Genomic DNA, 25,150 nt, shown 5'->3' on the forward strand with positions numbered 1-25,150 from the left:
GAACTTGAAATGCTTGTTTGATCACGGAGGAGTGCTCGGTGGCCGTGCCAAAGGAGTACAGGTTCTTATGGCTGACGTCAATTGCTCAGTGAAACAGCGGACTGCATCGTCAAGTGAAATGTTTCCCACTAATGAAGCGGTAATGTCAAAGACGTTGATCGTGGTTCGCAGTTGCTCGAAATCGGTACATTTGAAGTTGAGTCCAAGAGTAGAGTTGAGCCGACCAGTCCTATTTGGCATACGGGTTGAAGCCTTCGATCGGACCTGCGCTGTGCTGTTTAAGTTCGGGTGGATGGTGACTAGCAGTGCCGGGTGATGAGCATCGCATGGAAGAAGCGCCATTGGGGACTCGTCAACATGCGTTTCATTATCGAGTTCTTCGTTGACCAGGACCAAATCCAGCATGCGTGAGCGAGCATTCAGAGTCGTGTTTTTCTGTACCAGTCCATGTAGACTCAGAAGGTCACGAAATTGGTGATTGCAGAAGCCCTGCATTGAAATCGCCAACTAGTAGCAGACGAACATTCAGCTTCAACTGTTCCAGAAAGTCGCCAATAGTAGCACTCTGACTTTTCTTTGTAGCTCATTTCCACCTTGGTCACTATGTTAATGAGCAGTATTGTGGTTCAGAAAACCCACATATCGTTCAAGAGAAACCAATGCACCCAAAACGAATAACTGTTTGGTGCGGAAATGGAGCAGATACAATCGAAAATGTACTCGAAAATAGGCTCAATACTGACAAGTTTATAGTGGCGAACATTGAACCAAAATTGTTTTCCATTAAAAAATGGTATGAAATAAAAAAAAATTTCAAATAAAAGTTCAAACAGCGAAAAATATTCAGCCGTTTTTTATAACCAAATGAAAAAGTACACAAGTTAATTTGTTCACACTGTACTCTTCTTTCTCTTTCGTCTTTGTAGAGAGTGGTTGTAGTTCCATTGTTTTCCATTGCTAGGGAACACTCTATAGCGTAGAAATGATTCAACTTTGTAGGTTTTTCTTAAATAAACGGACTTAGCGGTATTTATATTCAAATTTCAATTGTAACTGTGGGATGTAATGAACATTTGCTTTTATTTCCAAAAAATCAATCAGCGAAGCTCGCCTTTAGTCATTAAAAAATGACAAAAGCTAACACTATACAAAGATTAGAGATTCGTGTTAGTTTAAGATTTAGCCGTTTAACCGATTTAACGTTCAACGAAAGTGAGAATGATGCCACTAAACACGAAGCAAGTGATAAGTTTCCGCAATAGATAAACTTCAACAAATCCTATAGACACGTGCGGTAGAAATTTTTTTTTCTCGACACATTCTTAGATTTATCTACCATCCATCGCGATCACCAAGCTTTAGTTTTGCATTAACTCAAACAAATAGTATGCTGCGTTATGCTTAAACATTGTTATGATCTCTTAAGCTCTCCATATCGAGCCAGTGCTGGCTAATATTGTCTGGTGTTGCGTCTGGTGGTGTAAATTTTGAACTAGTAACCGAAATAACACAAACGAATGACCTGACCCAATGCAATTGAATGGATAAGCAGATTAACGAACATATTATCAATTTCAAAACCACATTTCAAATATGATCAAACTTAAAATGAAAAATGAGTTCAATATGCATCGAACACTGTATCTTGATACTTTTAACGAAAATAAAATTGTATCAGGGTTGTTTAGTTTGTTGTTTGGCGCATTATAACTGACAATATGACGAAAACAATATTAATAACAATGAGCAATTGAGGAGGAAAGGCCTTGAAAATTGCACAACATGGCAATCGTGCAAGCAAAACTGTAACTTATCGCAAGTAGAGAGAAAAATAAATCAATTACATAATTATTTACAGTTGCACGTCATCGGCTGAACCTCGAAACTATGTCTAATAGTGTTTTGTTAAACTGCGGCCGTACTTCAACTGGATTTCCATTTGCCCTTACTTCCATTTTCGGGTTAACACACTGGCTTCAAATTACTGCTGTAACATAACATGACCATTACGCACAGTTAACCGTTAAAACGAGCAATTGTTACTGGATCGTACCCATTTCTCTTGTTTACTTGGCCTTCATGTACTGGAAGTTCTTATGAAGCATCGGTTTGATATCGTACACTAGAGTGAGAATTTCGCTCAACAAGGCAGCCTTATTGACCGAAATTGATCTGTTCATTTCTTCGATCTTTCTAACGGTGTCAGCATCAATCTTGGCAGCAACACCTTCACGACTTCCCATGTGCTGTGAAATATAAACCAAACCAGACTCAATAGTTATTCTGAGACGTTTATTACCGCGTCCTACCTTCGCTTCAAACTCTTTGAACTGTCTTTCTCGTTCCTGACGATAGCGTTCAATTTCTTCCTGAGCTTCTTCTTTGGCCTGCTTCAAGCGTCGCTGCTTTCCTGTGTGCCAAAAGAACACATTCGATTTGGATTAGTACTAATGTACGTAGTCTACTATGCTCCCATGACTGTAGAAGGTTCAGATGATCGAAAAAGTTGTATCGATTTTCCGAGCCTCTTCCTTTCCGCGACATTAAAAACGGTAGACCGCCGAGTAGACCTACGTTTTCTTGCTTCGCCCACTTTTTCCGCGGCACGTTTTTCCGCTGCCAGTAGTTGCTGTATGCCTTGGGTTTGGCTAGCCATTTGTACAATTTGATCTTTCGATTCTTAAAACCTTCTTTCGCAGGACCTAGCAAAGAACTACTTGGAAACGTCACCCGAAAAACTTTCGCCCTAAGCAAAATTCTACAGCGTGGGCCACACGAAGCGTAAAAGCGAGCGTACAATAAATTTTAAATGTCAAATCGTTTACGCTTCGTGTGGCAGGCTTAAAATATAAAAACGTGTTCATCGAAATGTCAAACGTGCTTTTGGCCCGAGAAAATAGAAATCGAAGAGGTAAGTTGATTTCTGAATAATTTTTTCTGTTTTTTAGATTTTGTCGCTGTACCAGCAAAGAACTTACATTATCCTCTGTTTGTGAACAAAGCGTTTACAAACAGTGTTTACGCTCGGTTTTACGCTTTGTTTTACGTCTCCGCGGACGCATAGACTTTTTTTACATAAGCGTAAATGATTTGTCATTACAAATTTCTTTTACGCTCGGTTTTATGCTGCGTGTGGCCCCAGCTTATGACTTTGTTATTCTTGTTGATATTGCTTTGAAAAGTTATCTGACAACAAAAAACACACTTGTTGGATTATAGCAACCTCGGTTATTTATAACCGAGGTTGCTATAGCAATTTGCTTTAGCAATAATTATGTTAACGATTAGACGATACGTAACACATCGCTCAATAAGTTCGCAGGATGACATATAGATGGCGAAACAAATACAGAATCCTTATGATTTTTAGACAGTACCAACCTTCAAACGATATCTGTCAAAGTTTCATGGCATTCGGACTATTATTTACCAAGTTACAGTGTGAACAATTCAATCAACTTTTGTAAATTGAAAAAAATGGAAAAATCAGAATTTCGTGTGCTCATTAAGCATTGCTTTGTGATGGGAAAAAATACCGTGCAAACTAAACAGTGGCTTGACAAATGTTATTCGGACTCTGCTCCATCGAGGCAAATGGTTGAGAAGTGGTTTGATGACTTTAAACGTGGTCGTACGAACACCGATGATGCTGAACGTTCCGGTCGCCCAAATTCGGCAGTAACTCCCGAAAACATCAAGCAAGTATTGAAAATCGTGATGGGTGACCGCAAAATGAAAGTGCACAAGATAGCTAAGATGATGAACAATCAACTGGTAGTGCATTTACTATTGTGCACCAAAAATTGGCTTTGAAAATGGTTTTTTTCAAGTGGGTGCCGCGTTTGCCCACAATGGAACAAAAGCCACCATGGCACAATTCTATCAAAATGATGACCAAATTCACGAATTAGGCTTCCGACTGCTTCCTCATCCTCCGTACTCGCTGGATGTGGCCCCCAGCGACTACTGACTTTTTGCGGATCTCAAAAAGATGCTCCAGGGAAAAAGATTTGGCTCGAATGAGGAGGTGATCGCTGCTGCTGAGGCTCATTTTGAGTCAAAAAACAAATCGTGCGACAAACATGGAATTGAAAAGTTAGACAAGTGTGGACTGACTGTATCGCCTTAAAAGGAGACTATGTTGATGAATAAATACAAATTATATCAAAATATTGTTGTTTTATAAGCTATCCTACGGACTTATTGAGCGATGTGTTAGGCATAATTAAAAAGCTATCAGGACAACTAACGCAAAACAGCGTAGTTGTACAAATGTTGTCATATTCCGGACCGTCATGTTTTATCAAAACACCAAATCTTAAAACATCGATCGTACTCGTTGCCACGGTTCGATGATTTTTGGTTACGGGCAAAAATTTGCTTGACAGCTAATTAAACTTCGACCCTGCCATAAATTGTTTTGACGTAACGTCCTAAGTCAAATGAATTTCTTTCAAATTTCGTTCTTGGCGCTTTCAAATTGTAGTTTGCTGCTAGAAATACAGATGTTTTACAATAATTTGTATATGCTTACCTACAGGCAGAACTTATTTTCAACGGTTTCTGTCCAAGATCAACTGATTTAAAGGTTCAATCGATTTTGGAAAATTGCACAAAAAGGGGGACAGATTTCTTATTGTCATACCTTTCTAAAAGAATAAACAGTAGACAACCCAGTCAACTTTGTAGGTTGTTTTGCTGATATAAGACCACAAACAATAAGAGCAATAAGAGTTTATGCTCAGCGTATATAATTCTGCATCTCCAGGAGAGTGTAAACCGGTCCCTGCAAGGTTCGTGCGGGCTCCCGAGACCGCCAAAGTTTGTCGCATCAATCGAGTCTTTATGCTCTAATATCACCCAGTTCATCTGTTGTAGCAGTGTTCACCTTAAATATTTTTATTGCATGAACATATTTTTTTCATTTTCTTTTAAATCTTACATGGACAAGTATGACCGAAAAACTATAAAGCAATTATTTATTAATGTTAATTCCTTATTTTAACAGTGCTATTCTTTATATGGTATGGTCAGGCATTTATTCTTCTATTTGTATAAAATTTAATTGAAAATATATTCACTTGGAGATATTTCAAATAAATTGATGCTAACGGTAAAAAAATATTTTTTGTCCTTCTCGTACAACTCTTTTGACAATTGCCTAAGGTCTTGTGAGGTATGCCTTTACCTTCTTGTAGTAAATAGACAGAGAACTTCGTAATATGAAAGGCCGATCAGAATAACTGCATTGGCCAAGCCGATTTTATTTTTTGTTGCCCTTTATAATTTAGTTTTATGTTAACAACGACGACGGGGTTTCAAACAGACGCTCCTCAGGCGGTATAGGCGACGTTAACAGAAGGTGAAGAGGTTGCCACGGTTGCTTCATAGGATAATTAGTTCGATTACAATTGCACACATCATAACATTACAGAAGAATGATACATAGCTGTGCATGATGGTATGTTTGTTTTAGCTAACCGCTGCAATAGCATTCACAATTTAAATTAGCAAACATGTTTTGTAATTTTAAACGTATATAGAATACACATTTTCTGAAATAAACTTAGCAATCTGTTTTGATAGACGACGAAGCGAACCAGATTTGTAAATCGTGGACCTTTCAATCGAGAGATACGTTCAATTTAGGGAATGGGTTTATCCTCCGGAATAGCCGTTGGCGTAGTTACGGAACTGCGACGCTCATCGTTTTGTAGATCGGATAAACTTTGTACCGAGCTTGAACGAGAAGACACTTTGGACTGCTTACCAAAAACATTGTAAAAAGAAGAAAGAAAGAAGAAACAAACTATATTTTCTCACAGTAGACCGAATGCAATTTATATCAATCCTGAAACTTACTCTGACATTTTCATATGCCGATCCAACACGCTCTTCGAACGATCTGAAAGAATCTGACTGTTTCATTTCAGTCAATTTCTGAGTCATCTTTCCAGCGATACCACCGATAACAGATGTCGTCTTGCCGGCCGTCGTTTTGATAGCGCTTTCCGTTTTCTGGTAGCTGTTGAGAGAATTGAAAATTTAAATTTAAAAAATGTCAAATTTTCAATACTAACTTTATCGGCTATTTCAATACTATTTCTAGCAAGAAAGCAGTCACAATGACTGGTAAGAAGCGTAAGATGTAGTCGAGAAATGTTGGCGCAGTGCCAAAAAACCCCGCCCCTAAAAACCAGATTTTTATAAAAAGCAACAGAATTAAAATTTTCTCTGCTGCAGGCTAAGACCGCTCGAAGGATGAGGCCTGATAAGAAGAAAAAGAAAATGTAGTCAAATTTCGAAAATGACTTTGTTAACACATAAGTTCAGTAAGCATTGGACACAACGGCCTTTATACATAATACGAAAAGGTGTGTGGTGTGTTCAAAAAGTAATGATAATTTTGTATTTACGCGGGCTACGTATGTTCGATTTTTGATTTTTTTGTGGCGTTATGTTACTTCATATGTCAGTGACTTATGGTGAAAATTTTGGCCATTTTGAGTAATCAGTCAATTTTTGAAAGCTGTTTTGTCTTTTTGGGTCGTCTTCGATTTTTTTCTCTTCCAAAATATGGATGGCGAAGAATCTTTATCAAATTTTGTGTAAAAAACGAAATTAAAAGCGCGGAAGCATTCGAAATGTTGACTGTGGTAAAGCTTTTAAGACCAAAAGCAGCGCTTTTCGGTGGTTCAAAAATTTTTCAGAGAGCCGAGAAGATGTGAACATCGAAAAGCCAAGTCTGGTCGAATGTGAACGGTTTTGCTTACAGTTTTCTTCGATTGCAGGGTCGTGGTGCATCATGAGTTGTTGCCAAAGGATAGAATGGTCAATGAAGAATATTTCCTGCAAGTTATGCGCAATTCGCCCGAAGCAATCCGTCACAAATGCCCGGATTTGTGGGAAACCCAAAATTGGCTGTCGTGCTCCTGTTAACACATCGTAGTTTCTGCGCGGATTTTTGGCCAAAACAACACACTAATGATGCCAAAGCTACCCTATTCTCTAGATCTAGCCCCCTGTGACTTTTCTTGTTCCGGAAACTGAAGGAGGCCATGAAAGGACGACGCTACGACATGATTTAGGAGATAAATACGGCATCGAAGATGAGCCAAATCTTGTCCAAGCAAAACAGCTATCAAAAATTGATTGATTACTGAAAATGGTCGAACTTCTCACCATAAATCACTGACATGTGTAGCAATATAACGCCACAAAAAAATAAAAAATCGAACATACGTAGCCCGCGTAAATGCAAAATTATCATTACTTTTTGAACACACCTATAATTCGTATAAGACGAACATTGAATAGTTTCGAAGAACAATATCTTCATAAAAGTATACTTACCTTTTAACTATCCTATTTTTACATGTAAGATATGAATGAAAAGACAAATCGGCAGGAAATATTGAATCTACGTTTTCAACAATTGATGATTGATAAAGGTAGGATTATTAGAGAAAGTTACATTAACATGAGGAGTTTTAACATTAATATAATATATGGTACTGAAACATGAAAAAGAACAGTAACATATGAATTACATAAAAAATTAAAACTGGTTCCCGCAGTCACCCATTAAATAAGAATGGTATCCTATTCTTGTTGTTGTTGGTAATGTAGACGTTCTAATGTGGTTATAGCGTCTTCGATTTTCTTATAGCGAGAACTCAAGAGTGTTCGAGCGTCAGTGTATTAACAGATATGCTACGATGAGCAATCGTGGGAAATTTATTTCCATCTAACAAATTACCACGAATCGTTGAGAATTTTAACCCGTTACTTACATTGGGGCATTTGTTACGACAGTCGTTATTTCTCCAACCTTCGTTTCGACACTTTGATAACTTAAAAAGGGAAAAGAAAATAAGAAAAATAATTGAAATCATAAACAAACATAATATAAATACGGCCGAGTCCGTTATTCTAAGATTAATAAAAAATAAATAAATAAACATAACAAAGTTGAACAAAAAGTTTACGGCAAAAGATACAAAAAGTTCTTCAATTAAATAAGTGAATACCAGCTGCCGTCCAACTGTGTAACATTAACAAATGTGAATATTCACAATAAATTAGTTTTACGGATTTTTTTTTCGGAAATACTTACACATTGCTTTCTTTCACATTCTTAATTCCCTGGCTGACGTCATCAGTGATTTCTTTCCATACGGTAATGCCAAGTTTCCTTTTCAGTTCGCTTGCATGACGCATTTTAGATTGTAAAACCGTTCGGAGTGTTGTAATTTCCTCTTCAACACGGGACAATTCCTAAAATTTTCAACGATAGTGATTAGTAACACGAATAACAAGCTTTCATGCTAGTAGAAGTCTTGCGGCACAATTGCCATTCAATACCTGACTCCATTCGTCGCGTTGTGCCGTTTGTTCTTCGGTCGAAAGTCCAGAAAACTCATTTGCAATCTCAGCAGAGCTAATGGATCCGATGGGAGAAGCATCAGACAGCTTCGTGGGATTGTCTGAAATATTTAAAACAACAAAACAAACCAATATTAGACCAACATTAGATTCGCTCAACGATCGGCTACAGTTTACACTACGCTTCTACTACACTTTGTAATGATCGAAGAAACTGTGATCTGATTGGTTGTATTAGAACGTAAGAACTTATGTACGTCTCACAATAGGTGGCTCCTTGATCACAATAGGTGACCAGGCCGAGCAGGAGGTAGTTTGCAGTGTAGACCAGGATAGATTTTACTTGCCTAGGTCATCCATGAAATGTTAACTAAAATTCGTCGTTTGGACGCGGCTTCTAAATCTGGCGTTCGTAACAGGGCACCAGGCCGACCAGAAGGGCAACCAGCTTGTAGACATGAATGAATTTAACTCATTGATCGAGGTCGTTCATAACTTTTTACTTGATTTCGTCCCTTGGTCACGACTTTAAAATCTGAGAGCTGGTATCATATGATATCATAAGGTAGCTGGTCAGGTTAGTATTGTAGGTCGTAAAGAATTTTAATCATCGGAGCATCTATAACATCACTATGATGTCAACCAATCAGAGAGCGGAGAGCGGAATTCATCGATGACGACTAAAGTCGGCATAACGAACCTCATTACGTTCGACTAAGGCATAACTTTTACATCTGTCATTCGATTTGCATGATATAGATGTGTTTGAAATTGGAACAACCTACGTTTAAACTATGTATCTAACTTATAGGATATGGCTGCATTTGATTTTAAAAAATATCTTGTTTTAACCAACAATATTATTTAAAAGAAATAATGTGTATGCAACTGAAATTGCAGTGACTTCAAATTTTTTAAGATAAAATTGTGCACGATTCACCAAAAAAGGTAACGCTCGTCAATGTCACGAAGCCGGCCTGTGTTCGATTCCCTAAGCCGGTGTCTGTAAAATCACAACGTTACGGTTAGTCATAGAGATTAACATTGTCTATGTTGCAGGTCAAGTTCGCTCGGCGGTTGTAATTGACGGAATAGAAGAAGAGTGGCCCCGTTTCGGCGAAAACGCTTCAACAGCGAGGTGTGCGCAATGTACGGTCATGTCGTGCAGCGTATGCGCCTGGCCAGGCTCCGGTGGGCTGGTTATCTCATGAGAATGACGGACGACGAACCAACACGTAAAGTCTTCAACACGGAATTCCACGATCCACGATCCACGATTCAACACGGAATCGAAAGGCGCTCGACCGCAAGCGATGGAGGTGAATGGATGATGCAGGCCAAGACAGCTCGCCGGTTGTAGGCGGATAAGAAGAAGAAGATGGCATTAGAATAAAAGTAATGAATTCTTGAACAAAATTCAATACAGAACAAAAGACAACATGACATAAGCTACCAAGAGGCAAAGGACCAATATGGCATTTTACAAGTGTTTGACAGCTGCCCCAAAAAAACCAAAAAATCACTTTTGGGAATAGAACCCTATTATTTTCTGCACAATCTTCTGGTCCACCTCAGCGGCTAATTGGTTCCAATTTATTGCCATCTCTGCAGCATCCTACATCACCTTTCCAGTTTCCTTAACTTCTATTAGATTGTTGTCCAATAATTTTCGATTGGGCGGAGTTCAGAGCAATTTGGTGGGTTGATATCCTTTGTGATGAAATCCACCTTATTGTCTCAGTACCACTGAACTACCTACCTAGTGTAGTGGCAGATGGCCAAATCAGGCCAAAACTTAACCGGACCTTTGTGTGACTTAATAAATGATATAACTTGCTTCTTCCTTGTACAGCGTTGAGTTCATCGTCGTGTTTGTGATGAAAACCTTGATTTCGTTCCACAGGTGCAAATTCCTTGCCAGATCATTAGTTTTCGTGCAAATTATTTTTGGCGAATACATATTTGAACTTGGAGAGGACATCTCTCCGTGCCGTGGCGAGATAACATTTTGGTGCAGGAAGCTGTCCAAAATCCATTTTCATGTATGTTTCGTCGTCCATAAGCAACCATACTTTTTACCTCGTCAGTACCTTCTCGTACAACTTTCTAGCGCGTGTTTTGGCGGCTAGGTTTTGCTTAAGTGTCCTGTTTGGATGCTTACATGCAAGGAAAGAACAGTAGCCTCTTCGTCGACAGATCCTCTGGACAGTACTTCTACTGGCACAATATTTTTTTTGCAATATCCCGAACCGGGGATCCAGTATTTGCCTTAATTGATCTCAAAACCTCCCACATCAGCTGCCGGTTGTATGTTCCACTACGACACCTACTCTGAATCTTTCGGTCTACGGTATTGGGTTGCCGGAAACGTTAAAGCACAGCATGTACAGTTGATTTTGCGAATTTTTGTGTTTTTGAGATTTTTAAAGCAGACCACGTGAGATTCTCGATGTGATTGTGCAGAATTGTTTTTCTTCTATCGAATTCCATTGAGCATAACTTTCTATAAACTCCGCGTATCAAGATGAAACTTTCAGCACTGAAAGTCGAATGTTTACTAAAGACATAGCTGCCAAATATTTGAAATCCGACCACCAGAGGCACTGCTAGAAGACATACAACTTTTCCCGATTCTACGTAGGACAGGCTTTACGATCGGTACCAGGTCACACCTCCAGCAGATAATACAACACAGAGCTTGCTAGACTAAAAAAAGAAAGGATAAGGCATTTGACAAGTTCATTAGAACCAACATTTCAAAAAACTGGTATCTTTATACTGTTTTGAGAAATAAATATACTACCGAATTAAAAAAAGCTCAACAGGTTTTTTTTTCTGTGGCGAGATCAGTAAGCACCAAGGAAATAGCAGGGAACTATGGAAAACCCTTAAATCCATGCTAAACCCTGAGGATAAATTGAAGGTGTTGTGAAATTTGCTGGAGGTGCCGTTTTCAACGAAGCTGCAATTGCAGAGGGTTTTAACAAGTTTTTTGTTGAAAGCGTCAGGGAATTTCTTATATGCCGGAACCAATGGAGCTGAGGAATATCATTATTACAAATCAAAGGTTCAAGTTTGAACGAATTTCGTATGAGAAACTCAGAAAGATTTGCTTTAACTTGAAAAATAAGGCCGGAATAGGAAAAGTAAACGCTCAAGTACTGCAGGACAGTTTCTGTGTGGTTGGGCGGATGCTTCTTCCGGTGATTAACCAATCTCTGAAGAATGGTTTTTCCACGCCTTATGGAAGGAGTCCACAGTTATCCCTATTCCCAAAGTGACAGATGCTACTAATGCGGACGAGTTTCACCCCATTAACATGCACAATATTCTTGAAAAGGTTTTGAAAATTGTTGTGAAAGATCCGCTGATACAGTATCTGGATGGGAATAAGTTGCATGTCAGGGAGCAGTCAAGATAAAGAGATTAATAGTAAGCAGAACATTCCTGTGAATCTTCACTAAGCCTGGTCCTTGCCAAATGGAAGAGGTTCATGGAGCGGAAACAACCGACTATTGCTGTCTTCTTGGATCTTCAGTGACCGTTTGAGACAATATCGAGATCTTCACTATTTGAAACTATTCGGCGTTATGGGGTACTGAATTAAAATGGTTTTCCGATTATTTACAGGGGCACAGAACACAAAGGACAGTTTTCGGGAACCACTGTTTGGACTCTATTGATAACACCCTTAGGGTGCCGCAAGGCAGTGTTCTTGAGCCACTGTTTTTTATTATGTATATAAATGACATGAACAATTTAATTTTAAAACAATCAATCTTTTCGCGGATGACACAGTATTATTTGTCTCTAAAAAAGACATAAACCAGGCTGATACACTAATTAATAGCGATTTGCTGACTTTAGATGGCTGGTTGAAGTATGAAAAGTTGGCTTTGAACGTCAAAAAAACCAAGTACATGGTCTTGTCCGCAAAGTCAACTGACATCTGGCTGTCTATTGTCATCAACCAGGAACCTATCGATAGAGTTTCCGAGATTAAATATCTGGGAGTAGTGTTGGATGATAGAATGAAGTTTGGGCCACACTTGGATTATATTACCTCAAAAGTGGCAAAGAAGTGTGGACTGATATGTAGGTTGAACAGCAATCTGAATTTTTTTGCGAAAGTTCAATTATACAAATCAATAGTGTAACCCCACTTTGATTTTTGTGCCTCCATTTTATTCTTTGGAAACCAAACACAGATTCAAAAGCTGCAGATGCTGCAGAACAGAATTATGAGGTTATTTTTGGGTTGTGGTCGGTACACTTCATCTATTGTCATGCTAGATAGTGTATGTCAGGGAGGCAGAGAATCGCGAACCAAACGGCAATTTTTGTATATAAAATTGTGAAAGGGATTGTCCTATTGTATTTAGGAGAACGGATAGTCGTGCGATCAAACGTTCACCGCTACTGTACTCGCAGAGCAGGGATCCGAGACTACCAAACTATTTGACAGTAAACGCTCGGAGCTCCTTGTTCTTCAAGGAAGTACAATGGTACCATAATATGCCGAGGCACATCACCCAAGCCGCAGATCTGAGAGATATCAAGCGTTTGTGCTCCGCGTACACAAGAGAGGTCGTTTAACTTGCGTTTAACTTTAACAAAACCAGTAGTTACGTTATATGTTACATGTTGTGTCTGTCAAATCTTGGATCTAGTGGAGCAATATCTGTGGAGACTGTGCTTGTCATCACAAGCTTTGATAATAGTGATGATAGGATTTAAAAAATATTGAGAAAATGCATATACAAAAATAATAATTACAATGAAAGAGACTACATTGATTTGAGACATGCGCGCGCAAATGAGAAAGTGGTGGGCATTCTGTATGAATAGAATCGTTGGTGTCAATTAGTTCAAAGCAGATGATTAGGTTTTGTGTTTAAAAGTGGCACTACATTACCAACCAATGGTAACTGGAGGTGTGAACTACAAACAGAGCAAGAGAAACCTTCTGCGCTCCGGGGAGTGGACCCTCCCTTTTAAGTGGGGGACGTCGTTCATTGTCATGGTCTAACACTTTAAGGGATGGCGACCGTTGTATGAAAGGAGTGAAGCAAGAAGCCATGGTTCTGGAGAGTTTGCTCCCATGCCCAATCTCGCTGATATTTTTATTGTTGTAATTATCTATAGATAAATCCGTCCTTCTCAAATCTATGCAGGGGTAAGAGGTGGGACTTATCATCATCTTAAATGTGATTAATACGGTGGATACTCCAACGATTCGAACTTTAATTCATGGATTTTTGCCATTTTCAAAATGCTCTTGTGCCACGGTGCATTGCTCTGAGGATGTTTTTCTTCTATTATAATAATATTATTATAATTATTAGACCCCACTTTATCCTTTCGAAAATGCTCTAAATGTTGCCAAGAAAGTTGCATTCGAATGCGTTTTTGTTCTATTTTAGCGAATGCGGCACCTTGTACCCTTTGTACTAAATCTCTTTCAATGATTCGACGATTTTCCGATACGATATCCTGTAGTTTTGCTACGATTTCAGGTGTTGTGTGTTGTTGGGCGTCTTTGACATGGATCGTCTTCTCGGCTTGTACGACCACCCCCCCCTCCCCACCCCCTTTACTAAAATCGATAAAAATAATACACAAAAATCACCTATAAGCCAAATTTTGTCCAAGCAAAACAGTTGTCAAAAATTGATTGGTCAAAACGGCCGAACATGTGTAGCAACCTAACGCCACAAAAAAATTAAAAATCGGATATACGTACCCCGCGGAAATTCAAATGTCGCGAAACTTTTTGATCCACCACGTATGGTGTCAAAACACAATTAGTGACAAAACGCAACCTCACTCGGTGTATTGTACAGTTGCACAGCTCTGCTTTCCAGTCGTTTTTCTATAGCACAATTATCCTCGTCTACCGTCTTCATTTTAGAATAGCGAAAGAAGATAGAAGCAGAAACCCTAGAAAAGCAGAGAAAACGTCAAACACGCACAATATTTTTTTACTGATCCCACCGGGCGCGGTGTTGTCGGTTCTGTTTCGTGTCGGCTCGGCTGTGGAAAGCTTTACCGTTAGACGCACGACTTTTCGTAACGCGCTTATGAGAAGCGCTCGGGTGGATATGTTATTTTCACATTTTTTTTTATTGTATCACAACTACCTGGTGCCCTCTACTGGTCAAAGAAAAAGAAATGCAGGTCTTCTAGGGTTTCTAAGTTTTTTTTTTGTTCCTTATTTTACGAACATTTTTCGCGTAGTGTCGTAACTACACCGCGACCTTCCACGTTAGTCAAGTACTATTTGAAAGGCTTCTTCTAACGAACAACACACACAACTTTAAAACGTCCTTATTTTCGTTTTCGTTTGTCTTCAATGCTTCAATCTGTAGATAGCATTGCAAGATAGACGATAAAACAAGTAACAGCGAAGGGTAACCTATATCGATACTATTGAATGTATTCCTACGAAGATACGGTTGCTCACCTGCTGTACTGCCAATGCTGAGAAAGCTTTTATAATTCTCACCACTAGAGATGCGTGCCAAGTATGGCTTCGAGAAGTCGATGAACGTAACCCGAACGTCCCGAATATTGCGTCGGTTGAACAGTGTCTGAATGCGCCTGTTTGTAACTCTGCTTAGCAGGAACTTGCTGGTAAGAAAAGTTTTCTCTACACCTCTTTCTGCAGTTCCGGAATTTGTCTCACAATCAACTTGTTGACCGTTGACCGTTGATCTTAGTTTTCTGTTTTTACTATCCGAGTTCAGTGTGTTGCATACCATAACTGGACTGAACTCAGCCTCAACAGTTTGTAGCTCAACATTAGACGCATGTTCGATGTCTTCGTGTTTCGAAGGGATGCCCAAAATTTCATCCAGCGTCAATGAGCGCAGGTAGAGTTCTGTCTCGTCCGACCATTGCTGTTCCTCCTGATCGATCAGCCCTTCGTCGTCATGCAATGACGTGTCATCTAGTTCAGTAACATCATCCAGTGAAGGCGTGATACAACTTGGATCGAGCTTCGGAATGTAGGGATCTTCAATAAACTCGAGGCTCGGCAGATCGTCCTCTTCAACACGCATTGTATGAGAGTCATTCGCTTGCGAAGTTTCAGTTTCCCGCTCTTCCCGTTTGTTGGTGGAAAAGCTTGGCTCGCACATTCACGAATCACGCCACGATTGCCGGGCGTTTCTAGACCGGACTGAATGCAAACATACATACATATAGCAGCAGACATACCATCGCGATTGAGTGATCTAGAGATGCTTTTCGTTCGCACAGTCAATGTCGGGTTCGTTTGTATTATAGATAGACTTCTTGAATTTTTTTATAAGATGATTAGGCATGAGAGGAATCCTCTTCTCGTCAATGAGAGGAATATGTCTGTTATCAAACTTTGAACAATTGCTGCGGTGAATCAAACCAAATTGACCTTCAACACTCGTCACTTCAACACTATATCTGGTGCCGTCATAGAAATACAATAATAAACATAAAATAAATCAAAATTTTACACTCGACGGCAATGTAAACGATCTCACAATTGACCATTGCGTCATACCGTAATGTAATTAAGTGGCGATTAATTTATTCCATTATTTTGCTATCTTCTTTGCTTTGCTCATGAAAAAGGCTTCAGTCCTCCGCTACTTTTTGCCCATGTGTTGACTAAACGTTAACGAAACGATTCAAAGTAGGAGAGAAGAGGGCACACTTTGCACTCAAGAACGAAACAAAAAACCATAAAAACCAAACTATCCTTGAATCATTGCTTACGAATTTCGTGAGACAGTTCATACCTCAACAAGACAGTGGAAGCGATTATAAACCAATTTAGAGCGCATTACGAATTTCAGTGGGAAGAAATGCGTGCGAGTTGTGGTTGAAGTAGAGATACGATTACCCGTTATTTACGAAAATCCGTTAACACGCGAACACCAGCAAACGTATTAACAGTGTCCGATCGCGGCCGAATACGAATGAGAACTGAGAGACAGCTCAACATATCGCAACAAGCGAGTGAATGGAACGTACAGTTCAGTGATGGTGGTTGTAATAGGATACTGCGTAACAAGCGAGATCCCTAGGTAGGAATGTGTACATATATGGAAAAAGTGCAAGAAAATCACATTGCGGTAACATGAGTAGTAAATACAGAGATGCGTCTGCATAGTATTGAAATGGTGTAAATTTAAAATGAGTTTTGGTAAAATAATGACAATTTTACATTTTGTGTATTTAACACGCGATGGATTATCAGTGTATTGCTACATTTCACGTTCGACAATGGAACCTGTCGTAATGCAATAATAAGCACCAATTTAATACTTTAAATAGAGTGGAGTTTTTCATTTTAGTGCAATAGACGAGTTTTCTTTCAAGAAATCCCTTCATACACACATGAACCATAGCTTTTCCAAAGAAACCACATTAAAATGGAAAGCTCTAGCAATTTAGTTTCACAATGGACAAGACACGGACATAGGAGAGCCGTAGTTTCTGTAATGGCGTATGACGAGAAGCAAGACTCGCGAGAATCATCATAATCAATTTTACAACCAAGGTGAAGGTGGACCGTAAATTTTTTAATCCCTTCGATACCACAATGGGATTACGCCAAGCAAATGGCCTAGCTCGACTCGCGCGCAAGATTCGTAACAACATCTGGTTATTGATTTTTGGCCTAGTATGTGTGGAGGGACGATGAAGGAGCCGGTACAACCGCAAATTGAAGGCGCTGTATGACAACCATACTGTTACGCCTCGCCAGGCTCCGGTGGGCTGGTCATGACAACCAGTCTGTAAAGCTTTCTTGGGCCGTGCTTTGTTCTATGGACACTTTTTCCAAATGATTTGTCTTTTACGCGAAGGATACAGGGAGCGTGGCAGACCCCGATTATAATGTTGCGATTGCACGAATAGTGATGTGAGAATTGGCTGTATTGGCTGTGGGACAACGGCGCTCTTTCGCAAGTGATGGAGGAGTATGTTTTTGTTCGTTTTCTTTTTTCTTCTACTTTGCGAACGCAACTGCAAACATATTATTAGAGAACAGGAATGATTATAAACATTATTGTACCTGTCCATTACCAATGCATTTCTCTCATCGAATCCGTTGAATTAGTAACAAGGGATCAGCAAACCCCGGTGTTATATAATAATCCCAGTTGCCTACTAAACCATCGCATCGCATATTTTTATCGTCCAGCGATAAAAACACACAACAAACAATGTTCGACATCAAAACATAACTGCATCCTGATGGCTGTTCAAATCTATACCCGCGTGGCTCGTCCGAAGAGCATCCGGAAGATCTGACGGAAATCGTCAGTTCGAACTGTGCATATCTCAACAATATGCAAACATTTAAATTGTTGCTTAACACGGCTCTGCCCGTTCTAATAATAATAATAATAATAAACTATATACAAATAATTAGCTCCGTTCCTCCATACACCGAGTGAGGTTGTCGTTGTGTTATTTAAATCCTAAGGTGTTATTTAATGAACAGAGCATCTCTGATTAGGTATCACCTGGCAATCATGTGGGCATGATGCGGTAATTGACATTATTGTGCCGAGGTTTCGACGTCTTGGGTTTTACGCTGTTTAGTTTTACACACATTCGTTTACCTTTCTCAATTGTACATTCGTTCAAGTGCATTTGCACTGTAACGATAGCACAGAGGATCCGAATTATTGGTAGCCATCGCCATGCGTACATGATTCATAACATACTGTTTCCTCGGTAATAGAACATAGAGGATCCTCGCTGTGACATCTTCAGTCGTCATTTTGTTTTGTGTTTGTATTCGAGCAACGGGCGAATAAAAAAGAACAAACAACAAGTTTTAGGTTCCACAACTCCAAAGAGGTTTCACCAAAGAGTATGCATCAAAGTTAAACGATTGTTTGCTTGTACAATTTTGTTAAATGAAAGATAAGAAACACACCATACAAATATAAACACTCGAAGAAAAGAGGATTAGTCATGTTGCTGCACGGGGAAAGTTATACCAACACAGACCAGGAGGTCAGTTAATTCACCAAAACATAACAATCTCAATGTCGTGCACTAATTACCCTTACTAATTAGTATTCGTATCAATTACCCGGAAAATAATCAGTTTTATATCCGTACACCATTGCAAGTGAAAGAGGTTTGAGGTCAGTCGAACCGGATGTCGTATATTCGCCGGCGTTTTTACGCACGTAGGTGAATAATAAACTATACTATTGTGCTGTACTTACATGATGATTCTTCCATTGTTTCGATATATACTTTATTAAACTGCTTCTATTATGTAGTGGCAAATAGATCGCTGCTTAGAGTAATAAAATGTTCAAAAGCCTTGCTAAATTCAGAACCGCACACGAAATGATGCACATTTTTTGACGTATGACGTATGCATTTGTTATAGAAAAGGTTGCGTTTGACGTTGACATTGACGTATTGCAGGGTTCAACTTAATTCAACTGCCAGCATTTGTTACTGGTTCACCAAAATAATTACTTGATTACTCACGAAAAACAATCTGTTCGGGACAACAAACAATTTACACCCATTCTCCTAGCAATAGTCTAAATGTTCTAGGAACTATGTCGTTGTCCAATAATATTACCAGAGAACATGAAAATGCGCATGTCAACTCGGCAACTCTTCCGCTATTCGCATGAAATTGAAAGAAAATCTTACCTTATATAAATTTGTAGTACCGTTTTAACAACGATTGACATATTTATAAAACTGGGCACCGGTTTTTCTATTTGTTGTGTTGAAATGTTTAAATCTATATGTTTTAAAATCTATAACATCGATTCGATTCGTCGTCGTTCGTTCGTTCGTCGATTCAGCAGTGTGCAGCGTACCTTAACAATTTGTGCTGACTCACATCAATCATCAATCAAACAGCTCGTTTATGAAGCTCGGATCGAATACTTTAGACATTGTGTTTGTCGAAGTAGTGGCAAAAATAGTGCTGGTTCATACGAAAAGAAATGGAAAGTGTTGTTGAGGTACAGTTTCCCGTAGAAAGTTTGGTGCCGAAGCACGAAACCGGGGTGCTCAACTTTCTCCGCAAGTACCCGCAGTACGACGGAAAGAATGTAACAATTGCGATTCTCGACACTGGCGTTGATCCCATGGCAAAAGGATTGGAGGTGATGAATGCGGTTTATTTGCTGTAGATAGGGAATTATGTGTTGATCTCTGTTCATATTCCACACTCCAACGATGGATTTATCTCATTTGCTTCTTATTTTCTAAAACTATCCACAACCCTGTCCGTAGCAAGTTCCCGGAGGTGGCGTAAAGGTAATCGAGCGGTATGACTGTTCCGGGTGTGGCGACGTGGATACGAGCAAAGAGGTGACCGCCGGCGAAGACGGGACCTTGCAAGGATTGTCAGGCCGAAAACTTAAATTGTCTTCGACGATGATGGCGAAAAATGTGGCCGGAATGGAGTATCGAGTTGGTTTGAAGAGTATGCACGATCTGTGTCCATCTCGTATTCGCGAGCGCATCATGAACGATCTGAAAGTGAAAACGTGGGACGATCCACATAAAACGGCATATAGTGCTGCGTGCCGCGAGTTGACCGAATTCGATGCCGCGAACCCGTCGCCTACCGCTCTAAGCGGGAAGGAAAAGCTGACAAAGGAGAATCTGGAATGCACGATGGAGTTTTTGAGTGCATGCGAGAAGAAATTTATTGACTTCAAAACGTCATATGATTGCGTGCTGTTTCCCACAAAAGACGGCTGGATGGCTGTGATCGATACAACCGAGATAGGTGATTTGGAAAATGCAATACACGTGGTGGAGTATACCAAATCTCACCAGATGGTCAGCCTGGACGATTACCTTTCGATTTCAATCAATGTTCACGACGAGGGCAATGTTCTCGAGATCGTTGGTATATGCTGTAAGTGATGGCCATTTGTACACGGCAGAAAACGATTGCTTATGTTTGTTATGTTCATGTTTGCAGCAAGTCATGGGACGCACGTTGCGTCAATTGCTAGTGGATACCATCCTGACAATCCTGAGTTGAATGGAGTTGCGCCGGCAGCTCGCATCATTTCGTTGGTGATTGGCGATGGAAGATTGGAGTCGATGGAAACCGGTACTGCGTTGGTGCGAGCAATCATCAAAGTGGCCGAACTATGCGAAGCGGGACGTCGGGTTGATGTGATAAATATGAGCTACGGAGAGCATGGAAACTGGTCAAACTCTGGCCGTGTAGGAGAGCTGATGAGTGAACTGGTGAACCGGTACGGTGTGGTTTGGGTATCTTCGGTCGGCAATCATGGACCAGCCCTCTGTACCATCGGAACACCGCCCGATATAAGCCAACCATGCTGCGTCGGTGTTGGAGCATACGTTTCTCCCGAAATGATGGAAGCCGAATATGCGCTGCACCAAAAACTTCCGGGCAACGTGTACACGTGGTCTTCACGCGACCCTTGCATCGATGGCGGGTTTGGGGTGACAATATGTGCTCCAGGGGCTGCGATTGCTTCCGTTCCTCAGTTTACAATGTCCAAAGCGCAACTCATGAACGGCACCAGCATGTCCGCCCCGCATGTTGCAGGAGCAGTTGGGTTGTTAATTTCGGGATTGAAGGAAAAATCGGTTCCTTATACTGCGTTCAGCATCAAACGGGCGCTGTGGAATACGGCTAACAAAATCGACTATGTGGACAAGTTCGCTCAGGGCAATGGTTTGTTGAACGTAGAAAAAGCATTTGATCATTTAACAACGTACTGTGGGTTACCGGAGAACAAGATTCGTTTTGCAGTTACAGTGGGTAATAGCAACGCGAAAGGTATCCACCTGCGACACGGTGTTCTAACGAAGGTGGAGGAATTTTCTGTAAACATTGAACCAATCATTTTCAACGAAAAATTTGCTGGTAAGTGCGTTTTGGCATTGTTCACGTCGTCGTATCAGTTAGTTTTAAGAGGATCTTTTGAATCTATTTGCAGAACCAGGAGATAAGATCAATTTCAATATACGGTTCACGTTGATTCCAACTGAACCGTGGATTAACTGTGGTAACTATCTTGATCTTTGCTACTCAGCCCGAAAAATTGTGGTAAAGGTGGACCCAACAGGCCTTGCACCCGGTGTTTATCGAGCAAGTGTGAAAGCATACGATTCAACCTGTCCGGAGAAAGGTGTACTTTTCGAAATCCCTGTGACCGTGGTGCAACCGCACGTAATAGACCCGAAAACCAATGAATTCGTGCGTCGTGATCCGCCCCTCGAATGCAAACCGAACAGCATCGTCCGAGAATTTCTGCTCGTACCAAAACACGCCACTTGGGCCATTGTCGAAATGATTTCGGCTGATCCGAATGACGCGGTTGGGGGCAAGTTCTTTCTCCACACGTTGCAGGTGCTTCCGCAGAAGTATTGCAAAGCGATGGAATTACAAAAAATTCTCCCTGTCAACGGAATGGCACCTACTATTCAACCGGTGAAAGTTGTGGTAAGCCTATATGCATTATCTATGTCTAGTAAACAATCAGTTATCATTATCCACATCATTCCATTACATTCAGGAAGATCACATTTTAGAATTGTGCATTGCGAAGTATTGGTCAAACTTTGGACGGCTGCCGTTACGGTATTCAGTGAAGTTCCATGGCATCAGTCCACTAAATGGATGTAAGAGATTGGAAGTTTTTGCGACAAACAGATGGAATTGTGTATGAATTGATATTTTTGCGCTTTTGTTCCTCTTTTTAGCTATTATGCACAGTGCAGGTGGGATTCATCGTATTGATCTGACAGCTCTGTCCAGTGAAGAAGTGCAGCCGATCGTTTCACTAAAAACGGCCGCCATGGTACTGAAGCCGATCGAATCGAAAGTAATGCCTTTGACCAGCCGTGATGTTATCTATCCTGCACGTCAAATCTACCAAAACGTGCTCTCCTATCATCTGCACCTGGCTAAGAGCTATGAAGTAGCGCTTTACACGCCTCTATTCAGCAACATTCTGTACGAGAGCGAATTTGAATCTCAGTTCTGGATGGTGTTCGATACAAACAAACAAATGGTCCGTTGTGGAGATGCGTATTCCAACGAAAAGTACGAAAAACTTGAGAAAGGCGACTACACGGTTCGCCTGCAGTTGCGTCACGAGAAACGTGAGCTGTTGGAAAAGCTGAACGAAGCAAACATTGTGGTCAATTTTAAGCTGCCTAACAACTTGTCGGTCGACGTGTACAAATCATATAATCAGGTGCTGTCCGGTGGTAAAAAACTAACTAATTATTTACTACCGACCGGTGTCTGTCGGCCCATTTATCTCGCCCCTATAAGCAGTGAAAAGCTTCAAAAAGCTTCAATTCCACCGTATTGTTCATGGCTTGAGGGTCATATTCTCTACGCCAAAGAAGAGTTTGTCAAGAAATGTGTTTCGCACAATTTTCAGTACTTGCTTATTGAAGGTCCACCACAAAAGAAAAATATGAGCTCTGTAGGAGGTGCAGTTGGAGGTAATGCCGCTACACCCAACGGAAGCAACATTTCCATCACCGCCACCCCATCGACTAGCAACGGAAACTCTGCAAACGCTACTTCAAGCGATAGCGGGACTGGTGGACCTAAAGAAAACAAAACAAAGTGGGATGAATACTGTGAAGGTTTGCGCGACTTTCAAACGGGTCTTATATCGAAAATGGATGATGAGAATGCAAACAATTTGTATCGGACCGTGTTAAAAGAAAATCCGGACCACCTACCTGCTCATTTGGCGATGGTGGACAGTATTGAGGGAGGTGAGAAAATGCCCAACCTTCCACACGCCTTCAGAAGTTCGTTGGAACCAAGCGATCAGGCCGCGGCGACTGTATTGAAGGTTAAACTATTGCGTATCATCCAATTGAGCGGCCTCGTTCTGAAGGGGATCGATCAGAACGCTTTACTGGCATACTACGGTATTAAGGTCGACAATCGCCATAATGCGTCGAAAATTAAGATGTAAGTCTATGTTTAGTTAGGACGTATCTGTTTCTACATGATTTTACCATTGTTTCAGACAAATGGATAAACAAAAGCAACTTCTCCTGGATGCGTGTCAAAGACAATTCATAGCCCTTTGTAAACTAAATGAGGTACAAAAAATGTTCGATGCGCAAGACCATAGCCAACCAAACTACGAAGAAGAATTGGAACAGTTGTATGGCGACGTTGGCAAGTTTATTGATTACATCGATTCAAAGGTAACTAAGGTTAACGATTGACAAAGTGTTTGGGTAGTTGAACTACGCAAACTCATGGTAATCGTTTTGTCAAATGCACAATCTGTATAAGCTTCCTTTCCCTTCGTTTTCCAGGTATTACTTTTATCAGTATGGCATGCATTTTATATGAAACATCACGGACGTATGCTCAAGTATTTGCACAAATTATACGAAGAGAAACTGAGTCGCGATGTCCTGGAGGAAACACTAGCTGTGGTCAACTGTAAAAAGTGGAATCACGTCAGCAAGCTGCTATCAAAAATGATTGTTTCTTCCAACCCTCAGGGATATCGTCCGTTCTAAGAAGAGAAGAGATATTGTACGTATTACTGTGTTGCAGTAAACCATTGGTCGATGCCTTGTAGAAAAGAGATACTTTTTTTATGTTGGATACAATCAACGTTCTTACAATTTTTTCTTTGCCTTTATTAATGACTTCGGACTGTGCGTCAGATGGTAAAATTTGTATTAACTATCTTATTTTTTTTTTTTAAACTCCACTGAGTAATAAATAAAAGAAAAAAAAATTAAGTAAATCTACTGAAAAGGGTTGGCCCAGTAGGAGTCCATAAGTGGTGAGAAGCGGAAAGTTGAAAAGCAAATGCTTGTGAGGAAGAAAACAATAAAATTCCCTTTCAAAAATGATAGTAAGTCAGTTTTAATGTTGATTGAAAGATTTAGATTTGGTATCTGTATTATACAGCATTATTTTGCTATCTCCCTTTTTCATTTCAATTTTCGGCCGCACTTTTGCGTCTTTCAAACATGAATCATTTTTATCCCGCTACATCCGATCACATGAAAACTAAAAATGAGGAAACCTAAATAGTAAGTACTATCTATCGCTTCAAACTATATAACAAATCCAGGTTGACTCATTGGCTATTAACTTTTACCTTTGACTTAACATTGCGATAATAATGCTCAAATATTTTTCTCCTGAATTGACTACCGACAGTCATTGTTTTAATTTTATAAATAATAATTCGTAAGCGATATTTGCATTGGTATGCGAACTGTTCTATGGGCTGAAAGTTAAAGGCGTTTAAACCATTTTCAACTCAACCAAACGCTTTTCAGGCATCACTAGAAAACCATTTTAACTCTGCCAACTCTAATTAATCATCAATTTCAACCATTTGGTGTAGCAGTTTCAGCCATGTGGTGTGAATAAAGAATGTATTGTCATGACCACTTGTATTGATCAATTTACTTCTAGGTGGTCACCTTTTCTTTTGGGATACTGACAAAAATGAATTTTTCAAAGCTTAGGAAAATGTTACCAAGCAGACAATGTACTATTGATACGTTTCCTAAGAATTCCCAAGCATACGGAATGGTCAGTGTTTCAACATTAGCACGTACGTGGGAGCCAGTCCAGCTGTTAGTAACACTTGAGTCTGTTCTTTCCCTTTCCAGCCCTATTTCTTTGGTCGGGACCGTCATTAGCAGAAATTTTTCCCGCCTAGTGTTCTACCACTAGTGTTCACAATTTTTAAATGGTTGCCGCACCAAACCTTTCTAGGTTTCTTTC

General features: G+C 40.1%; 3 protein-coding genes across 6 annotated transcripts; 1 reads left to right on the plus strand and 2 right to left on the minus strand.

The window, feature by feature from the left end:
• Window positions 1-843: 843 nt before the first annotated feature.
• Window positions 844-2,734, minus strand: LOC128269146 (V-type proton ATPase subunit G-like). Its single transcript, XM_053006522.1, has 3 exons — window positions 2,575-2,734; window positions 2,310-2,410; window positions 844-2,246 (listed from the first exon to the last, which is right to left on the minus strand). Exons 1-3 carry the CDS (start codon window positions 2,654-2,656, stop codon window positions 2,067-2,069), a joined length of 363 nt encoding a protein of 120 aa, XP_052862482.1. The 5' UTR covers window positions 2,657-2,734; the 3' UTR covers window positions 844-2,066.
• A 2,480-nt stretch (window positions 2,735-5,214) lies between these two features.
• LOC128268841 (tumor protein D54) lies at window positions 5,215-18,757 on the minus strand. Of its 4 annotated transcripts, XM_053006112.1 has the most exons (7): window positions 16,268-16,326; window positions 14,849-15,565; window positions 8,365-8,486; window positions 8,117-8,277; window positions 7,794-7,853; window positions 5,863-6,025; window positions 5,215-5,762 (listed from the first exon to the last, which is right to left on the minus strand). In XM_053006112.1, exons 2-7 carry the CDS (start codon window positions 15,522-15,524, stop codon window positions 5,646-5,648), a joined length of 1,299 nt encoding a protein of 432 aa, XP_052862072.1. In that variant the 5' UTR covers window positions 15,525-15,565; window positions 16,268-16,326; the 3' UTR covers window positions 5,215-5,645. The 4 variants fall into 4 exon arrangements, with proteins under 4 accessions (XP_052862072.1, XP_052862074.1, XP_052862073.1 ...); XM_053006114.1 differs by lacking the exons at window positions 14,849-15,565; window positions 16,268-16,326 and adding an exon at window positions 18,615-18,757; XM_053006113.1 differs by lacking the exon at window positions 16,268-16,326 and having other exon boundaries at window positions 14,891-15,656.
• A 604-nt stretch (window positions 18,758-19,361) lies between these two features.
• Window positions 19,362-24,175, plus strand: LOC128275599 (tripeptidyl-peptidase 2). Its single transcript, XM_053014162.1, has 8 exons — window positions 19,362-19,523; window positions 19,654-20,287; window positions 20,354-21,277; window positions 21,351-21,856; window positions 21,930-22,035; window positions 22,117-23,353; window positions 23,412-23,595; window positions 23,710-24,175. The coding sequence occupies exons 1-8, from the start codon at window positions 19,362-19,364 to the stop codon at window positions 23,917-23,919; spliced, it is 3,963 nt and encodes a 1,320-aa protein (XP_052870122.1). The 3' UTR covers window positions 23,920-24,175.
• The last annotated feature ends 975 nt before the right edge of the window (window positions 24,176-25,150 follow it).

This window comes from Anopheles cruzii, chromosome 2 (genome assembly GCF_943734635.1).
Source record: "Anopheles cruzii chromosome 2, idAnoCruzAS_RS32_06, whole genome shotgun sequence".
In the NCBI taxonomy this organism is placed as follows: domain Eukaryota; kingdom Metazoa; phylum Arthropoda; class Insecta; order Diptera; family Culicidae; genus Anopheles; species Anopheles cruzii.

Coding starts and splice junctions, on each gene's coding strand:
- LOC128269146 (XM_053006522.1), bottom strand. CDS start 2,656: ATGGCTAGCCAAACCCAAGGCATACAGCAACTACTGGCAGCGGAAAAA. Junction 2,411..2,574: donor AGTGGGCGAAGCAAGAAAAC/GTAGGTCTACTC, acceptor TTTGGCACACAG/GAAAGCAGCGACGCTTGAAG. Junction 2,247..2,309: donor TCAAAGAGTTTGAAGCGAAG/GTAGGACGCGGT, acceptor TATATTTCACAG/CACATGGGAAGTCGTGAAGG.
- LOC128268841 (XM_053006112.1), bottom strand. CDS start 15,524: ATGTGCGAGCCAAGCTTTTCCACCAACAAACGGGAAGAGCGGGAAACT. Junction 8,487..14,848: donor CAGCATTGGCAGTACAGCAG/GTGAGCAACCGT, acceptor TAAATATTTCAG/ACAATCCCACGAAGCTGTCT. Junction 5,763..5,862: donor CGGCATATGAAAATGTCAGA/GTAAGTTTCAGG, acceptor TTTGGTAAGCAG/TCCAAAGTGTCTTCTCGTTC.
- LOC128275599 (XM_053014162.1), top strand. CDS start 19,362: ATGGAAAGTGTTGTTGAGGTACAGTTTCCCGTAGAAAGTTTGGTGCCG. Junction 20,288..20,353: donor CGAGATCGTTGGTATATGCT/GTAAGTGATGGC, acceptor TCATGTTTGCAG/CAAGTCATGGGACGCACGTT. Junction 23,354..23,411: donor AATGCGTCGAAAATTAAGAT/GTAAGTCTATGT, acceptor CCATTGTTTCAG/ACAAATGGATAAACAAAAGC.